Below are 24,463 nucleotides of genomic sequence, written 5' to 3' on the forward strand. Positions count from 1 at the left end.
ATGCACGTGTGCGCGTGCATATATGTATGTATACGCGTGTGCACGCACACACACTGACTCCATGCCTAGGCCCCCATGGCCTCAGACCATGCCCATCCACTGACCTCTGGCTCACGAGCACAGAACCACTCAAGATGGAGGGAGGGAACGAGAACACAGCACAGGAGCAGGTCTGCTTGAGGGTGCCTGGTTGCCGGCCACCATCATCTTAAAGGTAATTTATCAGCCATAGTGACTGGAACTCGGAGACAGGACAAAGTGCCCATGGCCAGCACCACCGTTCAGAGCAACCCATTTGTGGAGCCGTAACCCCTGGAGTAGCCTTGATCTTCTGAACAGCATCCTTCCCCTCACTTTGGCAATCCCAGAGTCCTCAACTGGCTGGGGGTGGGGAAGCCAGCTCTCTCTACCACGGCTCCTTCTCCAGCTGATGGCTGGGGACAGGCTGGCCTGGCCCTTGACCTGGGGTTCTCCCTGGGAGAAAAGAGCTGGCCCTCCATCCTCTGGCTGGTGAATCAGTTTGGAATGGAGGCTGAAGGAGAACATCGAGGACACGGAGCATATCTGGGGGGCCTGGGGAAAGAGGCAAGTCCTCCTAACCAGGACCTCTGCTGCGTAGGAAATGGCACGCTCCATTCATCCCAGGCATACATACAGAACCCACTGTACTGCACTTTAAGCTCTACTGTGTAGAAGTGTGGCGTTGGCACTATTTTAGCCAGGGCCACAGCAAGTATTCATTCTTTGGATCAAAGGTATTTCAGGGCCTCCCTAAAATGTTTGGGCAGGCTGAAGTAATCCCAAAGACCTTTCCTACCACAAATAACGCCCATGACTTTGCATTGCCAGGTTGTTCTTCCAACCTGCCGCCACCGCCACCATTTCTCTCCTGGGCAGCCTTCCTGTTCACAGAAGGATCCCACCCAAACAGCCAATCTAAAAGGAGTGCAATGTTTCCTGGTCACATAGGTGGCCCTAGCCAAGCAGGAATGAAAGGGTAAAAAAAAAAAAACACCTTTTCAGAGATCAACTTTAATCCCCTTTGCAGTGATTTCGGGGGTGGGGGGTTACAAACTCTGGGGAGGCCCACCTTTCAATGGGGAAAGCAATCTCCCCATCTGCTGTCCCCCATCTTTCAGCTCAGCCCTAGTTTTAGCAAGTGCAGGGAATGAGAACAACAAACTCTCCTTCAGACTCACCTGGCGCTTGGGAGGCTTCAGCTCATCCCTCGGAACGATATCAATGAGAAAGTCAAACTGGTCAAACTTGGTGATGGCCATGGCAATGTCATTTCTCTGGAACAAGGATGAGAAAGCAAGACCACATGAAGAGCTGGGAACCCAACACTGGCCTCTCTGCTTGCTCTTGGAAGTTGGCCTCGCCTGGATTAGCAAGCAACTGGGAGGGCAAGTGGAAGAAGAATCAAACCCCGACCAACCAGAAGCAGTAAGAAGAACTGCATGGGAAAAGTTATTTGCACAGTCCCCAGTTGCTCAGTCATAATTCTACAAAGTCAATCGGTACACCTTGCAATACTACACAACTTAAGAAATGTGAAGAGCTTTGCAGCCACTCAATATCACGGGAGTTTAATTTGAAGTCCACCCATGCCAGCTGCTTCATGGAAACCGATTACGAACATGGCAACTGATTACAAGCTATTTCATGGCAACTGATTACGAAGATGAATTCCGTAGGTGGCTCATAAGGGAGCAATATCGCCAGCACCACTAGCTGACTACCTTTTAACTAGACATATTCCATGAGATCATAGCTTCATCAAGGAAGATGCATAATGTTCACATTTTCTCCCTATACCAAGTTGCTAGTCCTCAACTCTAGCAAAGTGTTCTAGCAAAGAACTCTTGCTAATCCTCAGCTCTAGTGCTCATCTTGGAAAGGCAAAGGCATCGCTAATATGCTAAATAATTGTAAACCGCTTAGAGAGCTCCGGCTATAGAGCGGTATATAAATGTAAGTGCTATTGCTATTGCTATCGTGGCACTGTGAAGGCTTCTGTGAAACCAGAAGAGGACAGGATGAGGTGTCCACTGGACAGAGCTTCTGTGGTTAAAATAAATGTGTGTGCCCCCTCAGTCCCTGGCACTGCATGCTCCGAATAACAGACTTCCATGGAGAAGTGGGATGCCAGGGTTGCAAAAGCCTTCGGTCCTTGGCTACTCAGGCACCAAAGATGTGCTGCTGGATTTTTAACTAGCTTTCTGCCCAGCACAGAGTAGCCTTCTTGCCTTCCAGCAAGAACACAATAATGTGACTCCTGGGAAAGAGAAAATGCTTTTAGGCCCTCGGGCCCACTACGTTCTGCTGCTGCAGCTTCCTCCAAATACTTCCAAGAGCAATTCTACCCATCAACTGGGAAAAGCCATTTAAGAGGGGAAAAATAGTTTAGGCATAAAATGATGCCATCTGCCAAATTAAAAAAAAACAACCACCAGCGCAGATACCTCTTTAACCTCTACAACTTTATGGAGCTTGCAAAAAAACTCAGGCTGATGATTTTGTTGCCAGACGTCCCCTCTGCATGCCTGCTCAGGAGGTTCTTCTAGACCACTGGACTGCAGGGATCCCCAGATGTTGCTGACCACAACTCCCATAATCCCCCGCCAAAGGCCATTGTGGCTGGGAATTATGGGAGTTGCAGGCAACATCTGCAAGTCCCTCTTACAGGGAGCACTGGTGGACTGCTAATCTAATGAACAGTCTCAAGGAATAGGATGCAGCCACCTTCCCAAAGCTAAGCAGGTACATGTCTGGTCAGTGCCTAGAGGGGAGACTAGAAACTATGGGCCAGGCACCCGCAGTTGGGCCACATGCATTTGGCCTCATTATTCACCGATTTAAAAAGGGTTAAAATTTGCCCATCTGCGGTTCCTGGATGCTGGAGACATTTTGTGGCTCTTTCCAACTTTTTGTGCCTGCGTCCTGTGTATTCATTTCTCTCCCCTGCCCCAATTTTTGTGTGCAGAAAATCCACACAATTGGGGGTGTGGGGGGCATTACTGGACAGATGGAGACCTGCACAGCATGGCACGGTACGTTATTCCTCAATTTATGTCTTTTTATTGGGCTTTTGCCTTTTTTGTCCTCCGGGAACCGCCCCCCCCCCCAACTGACACTGACCTAAGATCTCGTTCTCCATGGAAAGTGAATGGATAACCAGGTCTACCTGTATGTTGCCAGGCAGTCCATCATCAAACAAAGGTGAGATATACATGTAACAGAAATGTACATTTATAATTTTCTATTACATTTATATGTGTAAATGTCATAGGAAACAATTCACAGTCACTATATGATTAATTGCAAGAGGGAGTTGTGTGAGAATTTCGAGGAGGGGGGCGTTTCCTGGTTTATGTCCTTCAAGCTTTTTCTGACTTTTTCAAGCGCCTGCCCAGGACTCTACAGGAGGTTCCTGGGATGTGCAACTACTGAAAATGCCAAACGACGGAACTACTGGCCGTCTACAGTAGCAAATGCCCAGTTCCACTGGCAACTCTCCACCGCCCTCGCTGCCCTCTCCCTCTGGCCAGGGTGCCGGAGTAGATCTGCCATGAAAACAGAGTGTGAGACTCCAGCAGGGGGAGGAGAAGGGAAGAATGGAGAGGAGGCCGCGGCTGCAGAAGGAATGCAGCAGCTGCGGGGAGGGTCCAGTGTCTGCCTGTTGTGTCTCTGCTGCAAGCCAACCCCTCTTGTCACTGCCTTGAAACAAAGCAGGAGCGGTGGCCAGGCATTCTCACACACAAGTTGACTGGCACCCCACCCAAAGAATATTCACACAGCCAAGGAGATGCCCTGGAGCTTGACGGAACTTTGAAACAAGTGCCCCATTACCTGCAAGGTCCGACGCTTGTTGTCCTCGGTGTGGATCCAGGCCCGTAACGTCAGCTCTGTGATGAATATCTGAGCAGCTTTGGCAAACAGCACCGGTGCTTCTGCACTGATCATCTGCAAGGAAAGGAAGTTCAGCGGCTGTCAATGGGCAAGGCAGACTGGATTGCCTTTGGGGGCTGCCCCAGAGATTCGCCACGCCATCCCTGCCTCCCAACTCCAAAGGAGAGGGCTCCCTGCGCCAGACTTCCTTCCCTCCCTGGAGAAAGCAGGCATCAAAGGTGCAACTGCTTTAGTTGTCACACTGGTAAGCCCACTGACAACTTAAACACTGACTTCATGCAACTAAGATATTAGGAGGAGGGAACAAATTATCTAGCTGTTCCCGAGGAAGGGACAAGATGCCAGTTGACGCACTGGCCTACAACAGGTGCCATTCAAGACCTCTGGCGTGAAGAGGTCTTCAGTGCCAGATAGGACCCAGTTATCAATGTTCGGCATCGCGAGTCCACCCCTAAAATAACAGACCACCCTCATTTTTGGCAAGGCACGAGCACAAGCTGAAGTTAGTGAGACTTCTGGTGCCGCCTTTTAATCCTTGGCTAAGAACATGTACAGTGGGAAAATGACTTGACTAGCAAGCCAGAGGTTGCTGGTATGAATCCCTGCTGGTATGTTTCCCAGACTATAGAAAACACCAATATTGGGTAGCAGTGAAACAGGAAGATGCTGAAAGGCATCATCTCATACTGCGCGGGAGGATGGCAATTGTAAACCCCTCCTGTATTCTACCAAAGACATCCACAGGGATCTGTGATCGCCAGGAGTAGACACCGACTCTATGGCACACTTTACCTTTAAGTGCATTCCAGACCGCACGCTCTCTGGAAGCTGGTAACAGAAAGGCACCCTCCAGGGAAGCAGTTCGATAATAAATCAAACGAGCGCAGAATGCCTTCATTAGCTCTACACAGGATCAAACGTTCTGCTAGAGCAGGAGTGAAACGTTTGGGGACCAAACACGAGTACCTAAAGATGGTTGGATTCCTATCGTCTCCCAGGGATGAAGGAAGCTTTTGTCCAACACCACCAGGTGACCCAAGCGTGAGAACCCTTGTGCAACTGAGATTTACCTTCACATCTTCATCTAGTTTCATTATCTTCTTAATGCGTGCCAGTGGAAGTTCCTGAACTCTGAAGTCTTTCTGCAAAAATCAACAGGAAAGAATAGGCTTGGTCCCAGCCCTAGAACACACTGTTCAGCAAACGGGGGTGGGGTGGAGGAGAAACAGGGGGACATAATTGCATCCACACAAAAACCTCCAAACGGGCACAAGCTGGCATAGACCTGGCATTGCAGCTGTTTCCCCAAGTTACACTCCACTTACCTACTCAACCACATTTTCATCCCAACCTCCTTTCAAGGAGGACACATATGGTCCCCTCTGCCGCTCACCCTCATGCTCACCCTGGGAGGCAGGGTAAAAGGACTTGCTCAGCACAGGCTCAGTAAGTTTAGTGGCTGAGCCCAGGTCTCCATGGTCCCACTTTAACGCTCTGAACACACGATGACATTTGTGCCAAGCGCTTCACTGCCGCCGCCACCCTAGCTATAAGCGGCATGGGCTGGCTGCTGTGATACAGTCAAGATCTCCACAGGTAATTGCAAAGAAAAAATGGTTATGACTAAATACATTGTAGTGAACTTTCATGCATGTTCAACCAAGGGTGTGCAAAGAACTGAAACTCATTAGAATGCATGCTGGCCAACATCAAGCTAAACAAGCTTGGGGCGACGATTCCTTGGCTCGTTTCCCCCCAGATTAGGTAAACACCACAATCTTTAAGGCCTGAACCAACTCTGAAGCTGTGATGTGCCAAAGATGGACTGGCTGTAACTGGAAGGAGTGCACTTGATTTCTTAGAACCCACAATACAGGAATTACTCCAGACAGGCAAATTCAGCTCCAGACACCCTAAAAATTAAGCCTGCTTTGTGGTTCCCCCCGCAAAAGGTCAGCAAGGACAAGCATTTCCAAGGCTCAAGAGGCAATGCATTCCACAAACTCAGAGCCACTAGGATCTCTGCTCCATCTTCCAGCTCGTATCCACTTCCTAAGAAAGGTTTTTAAGCAGGAATTCAAGTGTCAATCACAACAGACAGCCAATCTCTAAGACTGGCAAGGCCTAGGGTGAGCGACCAGCTTTAAAGGACAACACAGCACTCTGAGCTGGGCCCAGAAGCTAAAATGACAGCAGTTCACTTGCCACAGTACAGGTTGCGGGGGCACTGCATGTTCCCCAAACCCCCCTCAAGCCCTGAAAGAACAGGCTCTAGCAGCCAACCCTCTAGGTTAGAACAGCATGAATAATGGAGACCCAATTCTTGTTCTTCACAAAAGGGGCACAGGAGATAAATTAGACATCTTCTCAAGACTGCTCCTAACCACAGCCCCTGTCCAGTCCAGAAGCACACTCAAAATGGCAAACCTGCTTGCCATCCAAAGCAGGCAAGAAGTGCCTCCCTAAGAGTGTGGGATTCCTCCTCCTCCTCCCCACCACCACCGCCGCCGCCGCTCAAGCACATAATGGTTCCAAGCTCCTGGATGCTTCGATTAAAAAAACCCACAGCATACAATGTCACCTAATGCCAAAGCTTTGGATGACTTCACCCGGCAGCCTCATGTAGATTAGAAAGGTAACAATAATCACCAAAGAACACGGCCGACTAATAGCCATGATAAGTATATCAAGCTACGTCCCCAGAGGATGGGAAGAACCAACACCAAGAATATCTATGGAAGGGCTAGACAACTCCCAAGCGCCAGGGAGCCATGGCACCTAGAAATTTAGTTGTGGCATCTAAACTAGGCTATTCAGATGCAGAACTACTTAATAAAGTCTTTGTCCCAGCAACCCTGTTTATGTTCTGTTACTTGTATAGAGGACAACGAGAAGCCCATTTTCCCTCTCCCCTCAATGTCCATCATTAAATCCAGTACCTCTGTCACATGTTCAGTGTCTTGTTCCTAAATTTCTAGGCTGGCTCCCAGTTTCCCCCCCACCATTTTTTTTTTTTGTCAAGGCCTGATCTATGGGAAGGGACCACGTGAGCAAAGCAAGGTTTTCAATTTGGTACTGCTATTATAAGAAAGATAAAGGTTTCCCACAGTACCTGGTTGATCTTACCCACGTATCACTGAGCAAGGCTTTCACAACCTTACACTTCCAACCCATGCCCACGGCACATCTCGAAGGGAGATTTTGTAAACTTCCAGTGCAACAGCACCTCTGCCCCTGTGATGCTGGCCAAGTAGAGGATATTATACACTATGTCTTTTACTGTCCCCTCTATGATGTGATTAGGGGGAAAAATATTGCGACAAATTATAGGCAACTTCAATGGCTCAGATGTGGTGGAATGCCTGATTTATCTTCTTTCAGATGCGATCCGATATGTTAGCTATCAAGCTGCCATGTTTGTCTTGCTTTCCTTTAAACTTGGAAAGAAATTTACATCTGTAGTGCTGGTCTCAGCTTAACTAATACTGTGTCATGATTTGCTGAATTTTATTGTATACTGGGTTTTGTTTTAGCTTTTTAGTTTTGAGTTACGACCAGTAGTTTCAACAATGAACTGACTACTTCTATACATGAGCATAATACAATAATATTGTGCTCAATAATAAAATTATTATTATTGTGCACAATAAATATTGTGCATATTATTATTATTATTATTATTATTATTATTATTATTAGCACAATAATAAAAAATACATCAATTGGTAAAAAGCTGTGGAAAACCCCTGGTTTCAGTCTCACCTTACCACAACTGCAGGGCAGTTTTACCTTACCTTTCACCTGACCACAATTACAGGCTACCATTTCTCCGCCTTGGATCCCTATCACTCAGATGGGAATACTGCTAGTCCAACATTATTGGACTAGCTGCTGGAGAGATTACTGAGATAGTGTGCAGAGTGCAAATACTACTTTCTCACTGTTTTTTAGGGCAATGATCTTCACTCTTTTTCAAGCAAGGGTCACTTGGACAAAAACCCTTCAGTGTAGGAGCCATTTCCAACTGCGTTTCTCTCAGTGCTGTGTGGGGGGCCTTTAAGAGATACGGAGCCCTCTCTTAAGAGCAAGTGCCGAAAAGGGCTTCACTTCCCAGCACTCTGTGCACACCTTCCAAGATGGTGCAGGGGCTCAAGAGGGCTCCATCCCCCTGAAAGGATCCCCCCAGCGCTGGAAGTGCAGCACTGCATGCTAAAAAATGGTCATCTCTGCAGGCTGCCGGGGGATTGCGCAGAGTAGCCGGCTTTGGCTGAAGCTTCACAAACAACAGGCCAGGGGGCTGCACTTCGTGTTGATGGGGGCTGCCACTGGCCCCCGGGCCTTACAACGAAGAACACTGTTCTAGAGCATGGAAGAACACCTGGTCGGTGTCAAAAGGCTGCTGAGAGGCCCAGGACAGCAATTTTCACACTGTGCTCTGAATGGAACTGAGGTTCCTCTAAAGCTGGAACCTCAGCGCCGTTCAGAGCGCAGTGTGAAAATTGCTGTCCTGGGCCTCCCAGCAGCCTTTTGACACCGACCAGATCTTCTTCCATGAGAAGATCAGTGATGGTACCAAACCCCTTCAGAAGGTCAGCTTGCTCACCACTAATGACCTGCCCTGGAAATACACAGCTGTAAGGTAATGGCGCAGCAGGAAAGTGACTTGATTAGCAAGCCAGAGGTTGCCGGTTCAAATCCCCGCTGGTATGTTTCCCGTGTCAGGCAGCAGTGAGGAAATATGCTGAAAGGCATCATCTCATACTGCGTGGGAGATGGCAATGGTCAACCCCGCCTGTATTCTACCAAAGACAGCCACAGGGCTCTGTGGTCGCCAGGAGTTGACACTGACTCAACGGCACACTTCTAAGGAAGTACAGGGTGTGCTCCAGAGTATGCACTCGGTTCACAAGGGATGAGACCAAGAGTCCAGAAGCCACGCCAACCTGCGGCATGAACCAGACACGGGAGTTGGAGTCAACATCGGGGAATCCCCGTTACAAGGAACAGCAGTTCTAGACTGTCAGGAAATCTAGATCCAGCAAACGGAAGTACTTTCTCACAAGACACATAATGAACTTGTAGAATTCTCTGCCACAAGATGTGGTGACAGCCAACAACCTCGATGGCTTTGAGAGGGGTTTGGATAATTTCATGGAGGAAAAGTCTATCGTCGGCTACTAGTTGGAGGGCTACAGGCCACCTCCAGCCTCAAAGGCAGGATGCCTCTGAATACCAGTTGCAGGGGAGTAGCAGCAGGAGAGAGGGCATGCCCTCAACTCCTGCCTGTGGCTTCCAGCGGCATCTAGTGGGCCATTGTGGGAAACAGGATGCTGGACTAGATGGGCTTCCTTGGGCCTGATCCAGCAGGGCTGTTATGTTCTTAACACGTGTCCTGGAATCCTCCACAACATACAGAGATTCCATGGCTGAAGTGAAGGGAGGGCTTCCCCAACTGGAACACCTGAAAACCATTCATCAATGACAATTGCAAAAAGGTGTTCCCTTTGTCACTCTCTCCAATCAGATCAGCCATGAAAGACACTATCGATACTGACAGTATCGACAATGTCCTTCATGGCTACGTGCACCACGTACAGAGCCGATGTGCGAGGGAAGCCCAACAACAGACACCTAGGACGCCTCACACAGCAGGAAACCTGAACGTTTTGTGTTCCCACTAATTGCTGTATACAGGCCACGCAGAGGATTTATATTTGCACAGACAGACAGCATTCCGTGGATTGTCTATACAAGACATAATTTCAGCACTGATTACAAGCAGGGGAGCTGCAGAGGCCTTTTTTGCCATTATCTTTTCCCCACAGTCCCTATTAAAATTTCCACTCGGGCAGAAGGGTTATGGCTTGACATTCAACATTTTGTTCACTCGCAGCACAATAAATTGATTCACGTGACCAGAGTGCTCAAAATCAAACACTGCCCCTTTCTTGGTGAGCTGCAGAATAAGAGTCTTTACCATGCAGAGCTGAAATCTCAAGCCTGCAACTCCTGCATGCCAGGGCTCCGGACGCGGCGGGGTTGGAGCAATTCATTCTGGGTTTAATGCTTCAAGATTTCTCCACCTGCCTCCCAAAGGTGGCCCTTAGCAGGCTGGTTTGGAGAACTAAGTATTGTAACACAGTGGAAAAGCAAGTTGCTCAGGAGGAGGAGCTATTATTTATTTAGCATATTTGTATAACGCCCACTAATCAAGCCTCTAGGCGGTTTAGAACATTAAAACAAACCAAATTTTTTAAACACAATTACAAACATAAAAGTTCAAAGTAAAATAGCTCAACATATTCTCGATGTTGCACAAAGAACAGGACTAAAATTTCCATTCCTCATTTGTAGTCCCCTCATAACCATTTTAAGCAACATTTGACAAAATGATGTGCCTGTTGGGCAGGAAAGACTTAAAAGACAGTCCTTAACTCTTCTTTCTTGTGAACCGAAATTAGATGACATCGCATTATCTCACAGAAACTTTGAAGAAGCTCAGATTCTACACTTGTGTGTAAGGGGCACAAAACCTCAGGCCAATGGGCCAAATCCTATCTCTTAAATCTAGAACAGGAGCCCCAACAGGGAGTACTTGTTACCTCTAGAGGTACTTGAAGGGCTCTCAGGGGGTGTGCAGAGCTCTCCTACCTCCCCACTCTGCAACCTCCCCCATCGGAGGATGGCCGGTTTGATGCTGATGTGTCCTCAGTGATGTGTCCAAAGCAGGCAGCCTCTGCACACACACACACACCCCGACTGTTTGCTCAGTGTATCCCTCCCTTCAGCCTGACTGAAAAGCTTCAGAGAATTAGCAGCAAGTACTTCTGTTGAAATTAATAGCACAAGTAAACTTGTCCCATTAATTTCAATGGGGGTGGGTGGGGGCATTGTTCCCTCTATGAGGGATTCCCAGATGTTGTGGACTACAACTCCCATAATCCCCAAGCAAAAACCATAGCGGCTGGGGATTCTGGGCGCTGTAGTCAACAGCATCTGGTAATCCCCATTGGAGGGAACACACTGGGAGGGGGGCACTCCTGGGTAACTGAGTCCTGATGCAAGCCAGTGACTGGAGTAGCCTGTATCATAACTAACGTTTAAATTTGTGTACACATTCACACACTATAACCAAGCACCTCTATGGGGTACTGTAGGTGAAAAATTGAGACAGAAGGGGTACATTTGTTTTTAAAAGGTTGGGATCCCCAAATCTAGAACATAATAGCAAGACCTAGACCATTGGGTCCATCGATTCCAGCAGTGACGTGCCACGTGCTTCCACCAGGAAGTCCACAAGCAGGAAGCGCGCACACACACACCCCAACTGTTTGCCACCAGTATTCATATACATCGTGAGCATTAGTTTAGCAATGGCTCATCTTTCATAATTCTGTCTAATCCCCTTTTAAAATAATCTGATCCACAGCTTCTCCTCCCTGGCCTCTGATGATTTTGCCCAAGCCCCCTCACTCATATGTCTGTTTCTGAGTGGGTAACAAGGTTGATAAAAAATGGATGCGTTTAAAAAAAAAAGTTTTAACACCATTTGTTTGAATCAGATTTTAATTTTTAAAAATTCATTTTAAAAAACTAGATCAAAGATTTCATTAGGGATATTAATTGTAACGTCTAATTACATTATATGAGCATGTTAACAGCAGTATATGGGGATGAGAGGTAACCTGATCTATCCTATTATGGAAGCACGTGTACATGCAGAACACACACAGTCAAGCCCTTGCCCCCCACCCCCACCCCACTCTCTTCTCCTCTCTCTCTCTCTCTCTTTCTTTCTCTCTCTCTCTCAAAGTGCAAATGGTCAGTAAATAGAGGATTTGGAGGGATGAAGTAGATCTGAGCAAGGAGAAGGAGTCTGGATATAAATGCAAGGGATAGGAGAGAGGAAGAGAAAGTGAACCGAACATATTCACACAGTCCTGAGGAAATGTTTTCTGCATGTTTCCTCCACTGTAGGACGGAAAGACCAATCATGGCAGCAGGCTGTAAAAGAGACCCAGTTTGGGAATATTTTAATCACGTTCCTATACCTCTGGGTAAGACAGGCATGCATGCAAAATCTGGCCAGTGTCAAAGAAATGCAATGCCTGGTTGCCCAGATGAAACAGCATTATGAGAAATGTGTACCTATCTTCTAAAAGTAAAACCTACATCTATCTCTTGAATATATATTTAGGTTATATTAGACAACAAGAATGTCCTTTTACTTGAAAATGATGTTTAAATGGCATCTGCCTGACTAGTGATTTAAATTGTGATCTCAATCATTAGAATAGAGTCCTTCTGCAAAGCAATTTTAAATCAATCTGATTTAAGTCAACTCACTAAATCGGGACAAATTAAATTTGACAAATTAAATTTACAAGAGACAAATTAAAGGAGGTTTTCCAGGCTCCTAGTTGGTCTCCTCCTCCAGATTTCCTGAAGGAGTGCTTCTACCCATAGATCCCAATCTGTGCACTCCAGACTGGAGATGGGCATCTCTACACAGAAAGGAATGACTGGTGAACATCCCGGCAGGGCTTCCCAGGGGTGGCAGCCACAGTGCAGAACAGAATCTCAGTAGAGGCCGGCCAGGTTGCATCGAGGCTTAAAGTTCTTTTTCATATTCTGCTTTTCCAGGCAGATAGGTCTCATTATCCTGGCTTTTAAGCCGACATCTTGTTGGCCTTCGTGTTTATTGCCATCAAAAATGCCTGACTTTTAGCAGAGTGTTTCAGACTTTGTTTCAACTCTGAATGTTGCTAAACAGCCTTGAGCATTTTTGTTATGGTCTCCAATAAATTAAGCAAGCAAACAAACAAGTAAAACACATGAAGGACGCAGACCACGGATGTGAGAGAGAAGCCAGAAAAGATCTCCCCTTGCATTTCCCTGGATGTGAAGCTGACCCATGCTTTCTGCAGAGCAGACAGATGCTCACTGGCAATGTACTGTACTTCTGGTGTTGGAATCTGCATTGTATTGAGCACTGTCAGCATTGCATCGTTCGGTATCGCAGGATTCCTTTTTAAAAATGGGGGCATTCCATTAGTCCACAGCAGGAATGTCTACTTTTAACTTGTGTTGCAGTGAGAGGACATCATAACACCTCCTAAATAAGGAAGCTGCCATAGGGAACAGATTTTCAGGGGAATAATAATAAAGAGAGAGGTCCTATTAGGCTCTGTGGGATTCTAGGCCATATGAGGGTGGGACAGGGTTGGGAATGGAAAACTATGGAAAGTCAGATTCCACTCAGCCAACTGTGTATGCCTTTTTTCCAAATTCAAGGCTATAAAATCCATTTTTAAACTTGGACCTAGATGTTTCTTACTGTTACCTCTGTCATAGGACATGTCCCAAAATGCATTTCTGTACATTTGGTTCAACAGTGAATTGAGCTAAATGCTGGTGGAATTCAACAAGCCAAGCATTGTGGCTTGCACACACACAGTTCAGTACACCTCTGACTGTCTATAAGAATGCAAGTTCACAAACAAAGGAGGCAGAATTTCTAAACATTCTCTGCTTCGAAAAAGGAGGCTCTGAGTTGATTTCTCATCCGCCTGTACATGAGGAGACTCACAAATCCATAGTCACCAGAAAGTTTGGAGGCCTGATTCCTGCATCCTCCGTATTTTTAGATTCAGCTATTATTTTTATTACCAGTATTTATTATTACATTTTTACAATGAACCATCCAACGGCTCTGGGCAGTGCATGAGGAAGAGGTCTACAAACACTGGACTATTTTAACTCTTCCAGGAGTGGGCAATCTTGGCCCTCCAGCTGTTGTTGAACTATAACTCCCATCATCCCCAATTACAGTAAGTTGTGGCTGGGCATGATGGGAGTTGTAGTTCAACAGCAGCTGGAGGGCCAAGATTGCCCACTCCTGCCTCACACACCACTTCAAAGTTTTGCAACATTATCAAAGAGGCAGATCTTACCACTGTTAGGTTCCGGATCTCCTCCATGACCCGAGGCCAGAAAGACTGAAGGCATTGCTGGGCATCGCTGTTGCTCCCTGCACCAAAGCCTCCATCTGTGGACATTCTGGAAACTGGAAAGAAACCAGAGACATGTTAGAACTGGAAGCAAGATCAGGTTTGGAAAGCGGCAGAATTCCCACACATGGCCTTCAAGATGAGCATGTGTGCGCATGTATCTCTCTCATACTCAGGCACACACTTTCAATAGTATCTGAAAACTGAAGAGGTTCTCCCTCACCTACCTTCCCCCGCCCATCATCATCGCCGGCATTATTCCTTCAGACTGAAGGACTCTGCACGACTTCGCCCTTCCAGCTGTTTTTGGACTACAACTTGCATCACACCCAACCACAGCAGCCAGTACTGAAGGATTATGGGAGTTGTAGGCCAACATCTGCAGGAGTGCCAAACTCGTTCAGCCCTGCTTCAGAGTCTCGAAAAGAAAAAAAAAGGCTGGACTTGTCCAGCAATTTTCAAAGTGGATTCTATTTCTTTGCACAGTGTCTGAAGTATCTAAGAATGTGTTCTCCATCTGCAACCAAGCAGCATTTTTAGGGAATATCTCCTACATGAACCTTTTTGCACTCAACTCAAGTTGTCGGAGGAGATGCTGTTCAGTGTCTTTTCCTTTCACAAAGCAAAACCTGTTGTAGTGAAACTTTCTCCATTTTTGCTTCAGAACTGTCTCCTCAAGGAAGCTTAACCAGCTCCCTCCCTCCGTTCCTTGGGCGGTATAAAAATATGTTAAACAAACATACATACATGTGAGATTGGGGGTTTTTTAAAGTGGGGTGGGATCATAGTTGTGCTACAGTGTAGGAATTAATGCTTTATGCCCTGCGAAACTAGAAGACTCCAGTTAGTCCAGAATACCTACCACTCTGATTCCTTGCTCTTCCCTCACCCTCCTCCCAATCAGCCTCTGGTGGGGTGGGCAGAAGGGCAAGTCTGCTGCCTCTTTGCTTTAGCTGCGATTGGATCGTCCCATCACTTCTCCTATACAGAGGCAGTGAAACTGTCCAAGCTCAGAGGCAGCTACCCATTGGCATGAGCCCGGGCTTGCCTTTTTCCATGCAGGGGCATACAGAACAGAGAGGCAGGCCAAGGAGCAGGGAAGGAGGTCCTCTGAGGCCAGCCGACACTTGCTCTTACACATCCTAGAACAAAATCTTGTCACGTTTCAGTTCAGGGGAGAAAAGTGTGCCTATCCCAGGGAAGGGATAGGTTATAAGGGGCTGCAGAGGGCTCAGTTACAGCAGCACCATACTCCATAGCAAGGACCGGGATATTGAGAACCGGGATGGAGGAAGAGAGAAAAACAAGGGTATTTTCCAAATGCTGCTTTAGAGGACCCGATGATTCACTCACACACACACACACACACCCCCCAGAATATACATTTTCACACACACACACACACACACACACACACCAGAAGTTTAGGCAAAATTGTATCAGAATTATTATTATTATTTATTAGATTTCTATACCACCCTTCCAAAAACTGCTCAGGGCAGTTTACACTGAGAAATAATAAATAAATAAGACAGAACCCTGTCCCCAAAGGGCTCACAATCTAAAAAGCAACGTCAGACAGACACCAGCAACAATCACTGGAGGTACTGTGCTGGAGGTGGATAGGGCCAGTTACTCTCCCCCTGCTAAATAAAGAGAATCACCACCTTAAAAGGTGCCTCTTTGCCAAGTTAGCAAATTAGCAGATTTGCCTCTTTGCAAATCTAAGACATACAGAACTCTTCCACATGGTTCCCCCCGCCCCCGTCAAATGCAAGTACTGAAGTGCAACCTCCGAGCAGCCCTACAGTGCTATGAAAAATGCTAGCTACATACCAGAACAGCTTCAACTACAATGGGCCTTATGCATTACAGAAGCAGAAAGAAAAAGAAACTCTCTCTGTAAATCCCTGTTTATTATATCTTTCAGGATATTGCCACCCATCAGGGCCAGGTGATACACTTCCCATGCCTATGCAATGGCCACATCCAAGCCCACTTGGATCCTAAGGGGCTCTGCACATGATCTGATCCAGTAGAAGTCAGGCCATGTGTCCAAGACCCCCCATCCCTTACTACAAGACAGACTTCAGTGTCTGGAAAACTAGTGCTATATATCCACCTCACTAGACCTAGGCAGCGTCAGTTTCCGTCTCCTGGGCTAAGGTGCCTTTGAATTACACCAAGAGCACCAGCTTCAAAGCCAGTTTTTCCATTGGCTGATCTGAACCTGTATGTGATAGCCAGGCTAAACCTGCCAACAGCATTGGCCCAGGGTCCACAAAGGAAAAATCCACCCACAAACATGGTATTTTGAAAGTCGCCTTTTAATAAGAGCAAAATGGCAGCAATTCATACTTCTGCCCCACGTCAGATACTTGTGAGATGCATCTTATCTGGGGGAAACTCTGCAGTCATTAGTTTAGATGTATTTTGAAATATTCCCGAAGCAGCCAAGTCCTAGCTACCCAATGCAGCATTAAAGTAGATTAAGTTCACCTTTTATTCTCTTTTGCGACTCATAACACCTTTCTTCCGTGTTCTTTTATCAATAACAATTCCTCCCTTGTTTTGAAATACTCTGACTGGAGTGCTGTGAACTTGAAAGTCCAGACCCACTCACAAGCCTTATTGTTTGGAAACACAGCTAACCTGGAAAGCAGTGATGAAGAGACTGGGGGAACTCCTATGCCCAGACAAAAGGAATGCGCTTCAAGACCTGCTAAGAAAAAATGTCCTTCTGAGACAGCTTCCAAAGCGAGGGGGGGGTCCTACTCTGGGGTAGCACTAAGCCTGTTAGAAACTTGGTAGCATCTGTGATGACATCCTTGTCAGAATGGGCATGATCCTGGAGCAGCAGCCTATGACTGGGAGCCCTTCTAGCTCCTGGACCAGATTGGTAAAAGGAAGAACTGAATCCAAAGTGTGGGGGGGAGTTAACAACTTGGCAGGATAGTTAACCTAACAGCACAAGACAACCCCAGAGAGAGGCGGTGGGGGGGCGGGGGGGAATCACACAAGTCCCTACCTATTTGTCCTCCTATTCTAGTCTAGAAGGTCAAGCCAACTTCAGTTGAAATTGAAGAGGCGAAAGAATGTCCTCGTCTCCCCAAGTACAGAAATGGCTGGTAAGAAAATCCCTTCTTCCTCCCATGGTGGCAGGAAGGCATTCATTACCTCTGGAACACAGGAGAACAGTGCCCAGACTGAGAGTCTCTCCCATGAGAGGAATCTTCTGCAGATCCTCTTCTGTGTCTCTGGAGAAAAGCAAAGAACCCCCAGCTCCAAAAGCCATCTAGCTAATGAGGATGATCACCAGGAAGGCTGCCTTAAGGAAGAGCTCCATTAGCAGCATGGCCAGAGGTTCAAGAGGTGGACCTATAAGAAGGGTGAAAATGCAATTCAAACTCCATCTAGGAAGCTGCGAGGCACCCCCACTCTAAGAACCACCAGGCGTGTGGGTGGTCAAAGGGATGGCAGACTTCAGGCGGTCTAGGACAGGGTATGATGGGAGTTGTAGTTCAGCCACATCTGGGAGTACCACAGGTTGGGAACCCCCTGCTCTAGGAGGACTGCTGCCACCTGGCCCTTCAGAAGGTTGGGGCCATGTTTCCTGGAAAGGTCGTCCTGTAGGAAGTCTGGGCTCTGTGGGTACTGGGCCCAAGAGGCATACACTCCCTCCCCAAACTGTGAAGCACACGTCAAGTCTGGAGGGCAGGGGAATCAAAACAAAGGAAAATAAATAATGCAAAGAAAAGGAAGAGCTACAGGACCAGCGAGCTCTTAAGGAGAGGCCTGGCTTCTCAGCCACGAAGAAGCAGAAGGCCAGGGAAGGCTCCCCTGGCCTATTGGGGAGAGGATCTCCTGAAGGGTAACACATACCCTCTCGCCTCCATGGGACCACTTTCTCCACTCCTGGCGAGGGAAATCCAAGAGGGGAGCGACTGCTGGCTTTCAATGGGGACAAAAACCAGGGCCGGCCAAGAATTCTTCGAGTCTGCTTAATATTCTCCGGGGAAGTAATTCCAAAGCTGCCTTTTGAACAGGCTATGTTAAATAGATCCTTCCGCATTTGAGGAGAGGGGAGGGAAACTACAGGCTGCTTTATTTTAAGTCTGAATACACACAATCTCTCTGTGTAGTGGGAAATGGCTCAAGGCCAAGAACAATTCTGACATAAGCGGGTACAATTCCCACTGACTTATGCTCCATTGTGTGCCGAAGGTTTTATTTTGGTCTTTTCTCAGGCAGAGAGAGGGGAGGAGCAAGAAATGTCTACTTTTTCCGCCTCCATAAAACAGGACAGTGCAGGCACAATTATGTGGCCTTGGTGCATGCTGTGTAAAATGGCAACTTCCTGGGGCGGGGGGAAATCATAGTGCTAGATAATTCTACGGTAGAAAAATTATTGGTCGTTGAGTTTGCCAATACAACCCTGAAGAATGATTCTGCTGGTAAAGCATGTGAAAAGATCCAGAGTCAGCGAGGGCTGGTTGAGTTTTCTAAAGGCTGGTGTTAAATGCATTTGAGTATTTTAAGTAAAGACTATTCAGCAAGTGGCAGTGTGTTCCTTGAATCTTGGGAAAATACTTCTTGCAGCCTCTCTGGTTTTTTTTTTGGTAAGAACTTATTTAAATATAATCAACTGAAATAGGCAGTTTTTCGACAATCCTAATGATATTATTTATGCTTGCATCCCACCTTACCATACAGAATTCCCAGGGCGGCTAACAAAAAAATTATGCAGTAAAAAGATACATTTTTGTTCTCAATTTTAGCGCCAAATGCAGATCGGACTCTCTTCCGCCCCTCGCACAATTCGGAAAGGAGAAGAAAAGCAAGCGGAACACACAAAGTAAGTACCGAGAATCAAGCTGAGGAATATAGGTAAACGGAGAAGCAAACAGGAGGATCACAGACCAGAGAAACTTGCCAACAAAACAGAGCTCTCTCAAAGGCAGTCTAGTCCCGAGCGAGACAGAACTGGAACTGGAAGGCAGCTACGCCTACAAAGAGTCACATGTCCAGTTCTGTCTCGAGCATGCACACTCCACAACCCGTTCTGAGGCTCTCCTACCACCAGGGAAAGAAGAGGTGGCCCTTCAGATACTTGGGGCCAAAGCAGCTGAGGGCCTTAAAGGTAATCACCAGCACCTTGAATGGGGCTGACAAACAAGCAGGCAGACCGTGCAGCTCTTTAAGGATGGGAGTGATATGCTCCCATACAACTGAACCAGTGAGAACTCCGGAATCCATGATGTTTCCGGATACTCTTCAAGGGCAGCCCCATAAAGAGGGCATTGCAGTAGTCCAAATGCAACATGTCGAAGGCATAGAACACTGGAGCCCAACCTGCCCTCTCCAGGAATGCATAAAGGCCACAGTCGCAAGTTATGCAAATTAAGCAGTCACATATGCACACATACTTGCCATTTCTTTATTCCAAGTTTTTAAAATTCCTGGGGAGTTGGAGACCAGAGCCAGTGTCCTATCCCCTGCCATAAATGCAGGTCCCGCCACCACCAGCAGGGCACAAGTGGGGACATAATCTACTTTGCAGCAGACCACAAGCAAACCAAGTCACCCAATGTCTGCCACTCAACTGTGACACCTCATAACGTTGCTTTGTAGATGGTCTTACATGGGGAAGAATCACGTTCCAGTCCCAATGGCCAATTCACGTTATGCCTCTCTCTGCAGAGCGACCAAAACACACTCCTGCACGACACCACTTCGTGCAGCAGAGCAGAAGACCTGCATTGTGTTTCTTATGCAGCCAGCCTGCTCATGGCAAATTTTTGCATGCTCATGCAATCTCCTGTCAAGGATGTGGCGGCAGCCATGATGTACACAAAACCCCACAGAATCCCTGAAAGCCATCCTTCAGAAACTGATTTTACTCTGATTAATAGGCGATTAATCTACTAATATTCATTGTTTAAGGGAGATTATTCCAGAATAGAACACCTGATTTCCAAGAAAACTTATTAATATTTGATTTTGCAGCCATTTAATTAAGGAAGTGGCTTTCAACTGTGTTCAGGCGAAGAACTCGAGGATTCCTTGGAAAACATGCTTCAGGGAGAAGATCATTTATGACCGACAAGCTTAAAGGTGGCTTGGCCACCACCAACGATCTTCAGTGCAGGGAAACTGTTGTATTTTAGTGCAGGGGCAAGCAATCTCTGGAGCAACAGCTATGTTGGACTACAACGCCAATCATCCTCAGCCACAGTCTACTGTGGCTGGGAATGATGGGAGTTGTAGTTCAACAAAGCTGGAGTGTCAAAAGTTGCTTACCCCTGTTTTAGGGCATACTTTCAGTTCTCACAGGACTTAGAAATCTTGGCCAGTGACTCAAGTAGCCTTAGAATATGCTCCCATCCTCCTGACCTTTGGCAACATGCTGCAATTTTGAGGTTTCTCAGCAAATTGATACGGGAAGGATTCCTTGATAGGGATGTGCAGAACTGGTTCACAATCAAACCAGTTCACCACAAACCAGGCTGTTTCGAGTGGTTTCGACTTGTCAAGCCTATCGAGTTGACTGAACTGGCTCACTGAGTGGTGATTTGGTCCAAATTTGGACTGAATCGCCGCAAACAGACGGTGCACACCCCTACTCCTCGAAGACAGAAGGTCTGAAAGTCACTGATTTAGGCATTTCTCTCACAACAAAGCACACACCCCCAACATAAAGTTCACCAAGAGAAATTTAAATCTTTAACTATTCACATTGTTTGTCTTCAGATGCTTAGAGACATTCGATAGCATTAGAAACTGAAATGTATGTCTGCCTATTTGCTTTCCTGTATGATTAGTCAAGTATGGATTTATGGACACAAACTAATTCTCAAAATCTGCTCTGTCCTGCCAGGAGTCTCTTATGTAACTGATCTCTCAATACTAGCCACAGTAGCACTAGACCAGGGTTTCCTCTTCCAAACACCGGTATAATTCACTCAAAAGGCAATATACCCTTTTTACCAAGGTTTCTCTCTCCTCTCAAAATCTGTTGTCCATCCTAATCTGCTTAGCCTCTGTAGCATGCGGGTGGGTGGGAAGGGCGGGTGGGTGGGAAGGGCGGCTGGGGGAAGAAGAGAGGCAATCTAGCTTCCCAGTCAGTTGCGGGGAAAATGTTCACATCCAGCTTCACTTACAAGCCACCTCAAATATAATGAACTCCCTTACAAAATTTAAAGGATCAAACCACTGCTGGACCAAAAAAATATTTTTTAAAAATACATACACCATTAATAACAGACATGGAAGTTTAGGGTGGTCTACACATTTGGGGGGAAAAAGTAAGAATGACAACAGAAAAAGATATGAAGTCAGTGACTCAAGAGAAGACGCCCAACAATACATCTGGAGCATAAGAAATGAGGAAGACGAATTTCCCCTCTTTCATGATGACTCTAGGAAACCCAGCACACACACACACATATAAAGCCAATTTCTTCAAAACAATTCCTGCATAGTACACCTTTGCTTTTCTAGGTGGCCTGTGGCAGCACGGATCCAGAAGAAAGCAGCACGCAAGTCATTCCAGCCCTCTTCTGCTGAGACAGGAAAACACAGGGAGCGAAGACCAGAGTTCCCTCTAAGAGGGATTCCCAGAGGTTGAGGACTATAACCCCAGAATCCTCAGCTTCAGTGACTCTTGCTTGGGGATTCTGGGAGTTGTAGTCAACAACTTCTGGGAATCCCTCTTAGAGGGAACACTGGTGAAGACAATGTAGAACAGGTAAGTGCGCCAAAAGGTTACAAGGGGAGGACTTGACGTGGGACTGCTGTTTTCAAAGACAGCCCTTGGTCACACATAACATGTATTTCTACCCTAACTTATCCTGGCTGTTTCTCTGCAGCCTCTCTTACAGTTTAAGGACATTTGACGACTTCCTTTTCCAGATGATGGCGGGATGGGGTGTAGACAAGAGATAGCAACCTTCCTAAGACCACCTAGAGGTCAAGCTGGAAGGAAGACTGAGACTCCCTGGTTTTCAGTCAGCAATATGGGTTTTCTGGAAAATTATTAGGGCTCTGTAAAAAATTCAACCAGATCAATTTGACTCAAAACTGCTTGCATAGAATGGGATTTGTTCAAATTTGCCTGAACTCGAATTCACATTGAACTTGAGCAAACTCAAATCCATTCAAATGAATCCGATTCTGTGCAGGCAGTTTCAAGCCGAAATGAATCCAAATAGATTTGCTCAAATTATTTGCACATCCCTATACATTATGGATTGTAAAGTTTTCTGATGACCTAACACAGGGGTAGGCAACCTTTGACCGCCCAGCTGTTAAACTTCAATAGGTTGTGGCTGGGAATGATGGGAGTTGAACTTCAGCAACAGCTGGAAGGTTGCCTACCCGGGCCAAACAGATTGTGAACTGAGAGCCAGCGTGGTGTAGTGGTTAGAGTGCTGGACCGGGGAGACCCAAGTTCAAATCCACATTCAGCCATGAAACTAGCTGGGTGACTCTGGGCCAGACACTTCTCTCTCAGCCTAACCTACTTCACAGGGTTGTTGTGAAAGGGAAACTCAAGTATGTAGTATACCGCTCTGGGCTCCTTGGAGGAAGAACGGGATATAAATGTAAAATAATAAAAATAATAATAATTTGGCATGTTTACTAACATGGTACCCTGTGTTAATTTTATGGGCTGTATAATACCTCATACATTTTCCTAACAGACACAAGTTTTGGAACCAAAATATCTGATTTGAAAACCGTAATATTCAAACAAATTCAAAGCTTCCTGAAAGAGGACAGTATTCTTTTAGGACACTTTCATATTATTTTTACTTCCATTCACACTGCATTACTTGCTTAATCCTATCCACAAGACACCAACTCCATTCCTTCACTAAGTATCACACAATTTCCTGTCTGTTCTGTTTAAGCATGAAAACTACCTCAAAGTAATCAAAAAAGAATGAAAAAAGCCAACAGATTCTATACAGACACTTCCAACCTCCCCGGTTCAACCAAAGAAATGAGACACTGATCTATGTATTTGCTATAAGTGAAACAAAAACTAATCTCTGTTTCAGTCTGCTTTCACACAGAGTCGAGACGGAAAAAGAATTTTAACTTCTGTTTCTATTTGACTTGCAGAGTCAATCAGCTGAATTCATAACTTTGCAACCCAAACCTAAAACTGTGTGTATTTTTGGTTTTATTTTATCCTAGTTAACAAATCAATATCACTGTGTATGTGCACGTGTACATACACACACACACACACACCCTTCCTTCCTAGGAATAATCGCCTGAAAAGAGTCAATTACAACTTTGCAACTGCCCAGTTTGACTGATATTATAGTATGCTGCATCGTTTCATCACATTAATTAGTAATCTTAAAAATGAAACAGAGAAATATAGTAGTGGAAAAATTTGATCACTACTGGCAAGAGGATTCCCTAAAATGTTCATGTAATAGTAGCATTCCTGCAGAAACAATCATTATGGATGAACCATTTTTTCCTCTCATTAAAAAAAGAAAAGAAGGGGGGGGATTCAAAGCTTTAAAAAAGGACCCAGAGGATGAGATAGTTACGAGGAGTCTGATTTCGTAAACTGCCTGCCAAGGCAAGCATTTATCCAGGTTGCCTGCACAGGGCATGCAATGTTAAAATGGATTCCATGTCCCATGGTGGGTTACAGCTTTTACCCAATTCTAGGACATAGGGCATTCTAGGATACTCCCCAAATCAAGTTACCTGCTCTCAGGGATTTGCAAGCTTTCTACCTCCAGACAGCTTTTTCCACATCAACTGGTCTGCTTATCAACTTCTGCCAACAGCATTAAAGCCCTGTAAAGGATTCTGGGATATGTTCTGGGGCATGTAGATGAGACACTGACTGGCCAGACCTGTTGGGCCTCACTGCTACCCTGTATGAACCAGAGTGTGCCCTAACACACACTCAAGAAACTCCTGGGATTGCACATTACAGAGGGAGGTTGGAGAGGGGAGCAAATTGCCCTTTAGGGAGACTGGTTTGCCATTCCTGAAAATTAAAGGGCGGGGGTTGTAACTCAGGGAAGAGCATCTGCTTTGCATACAGGAGGTTGCAAAGTTCAGTCCCCTGGCATCTCATCTGAAAACCCAGAGAGCCACAGCCAGTCAATGCAGAGGAGAGCTGGTCTTGTGGCAGCAAGCATGACTTGTCCCCTTAGCTAAGCAGGGTCTGCCCTGGTTGCATATGAATGGGAGACAAAAAGTGTGAGCACTGGAAGAGATTCCCCTGAGGAGATGGAGCCACTCTGGGAAGAGCAGAAGGTTTCAAGTTTCCTTCCTGGCAGCATCTCCAAGAGAGGGCTGAGAGAGATTCCTGCCTGCCACCTTGGAGAAGCCGCTGCCAGTCTGTGAAGAAAATAATGAGCTAGATAGACCAACGGTCTGACTCAGCATATGGCAGCTTCCTATGTTCCAAATACAATCTTAGTTTCTTCCAGGTAGCCTGTTTCTGTTCTAAGGATGTTACTTGTAAAAGGCATAAAGAGAAGCCCCTTTACCCTCCCGCATAA

General features: G+C 46.3%; 1 protein-coding gene across 1 annotated transcript in view; it reads right to left on the reverse strand.

Moving 5' to 3' along the window:
- NFYC (nuclear transcription factor Y subunit gamma) overlaps positions 1-24,463 on the reverse strand; it is a 56,897-nt gene that overhangs the window by 12,784 nt on the left and 19,650 nt on the right. Inside the window, exons 2-5 of the mRNA XM_053267149.1 lie at positions 13,866-13,978; positions 4,983-5,054; positions 3,853-3,966; positions 1,200-1,295 (exon numbers count right to left, since the gene is read on the reverse strand). Coding sequence (XP_053123124.1) covers positions 1,200-1,295; positions 3,853-3,966; positions 4,983-5,054; positions 13,866-13,970 — 387 coding nt within the window. The 5' untranslated portion in view covers positions 13,971-13,978. The remainder of the gene's footprint in view (positions 1-1,199; positions 1,296-3,852; positions 3,967-4,982; positions 5,055-13,865; positions 13,979-24,463) is intronic.

The sequence above is a fragment of the Hemicordylus capensis genome, chromosome 7 (assembly GCF_027244095.1).
Source record: "Hemicordylus capensis ecotype Gifberg chromosome 7, rHemCap1.1.pri, whole genome shotgun sequence".
NCBI classification, from domain to species: domain Eukaryota; kingdom Metazoa; phylum Chordata; class Lepidosauria; order Squamata; family Cordylidae; genus Hemicordylus; species Hemicordylus capensis.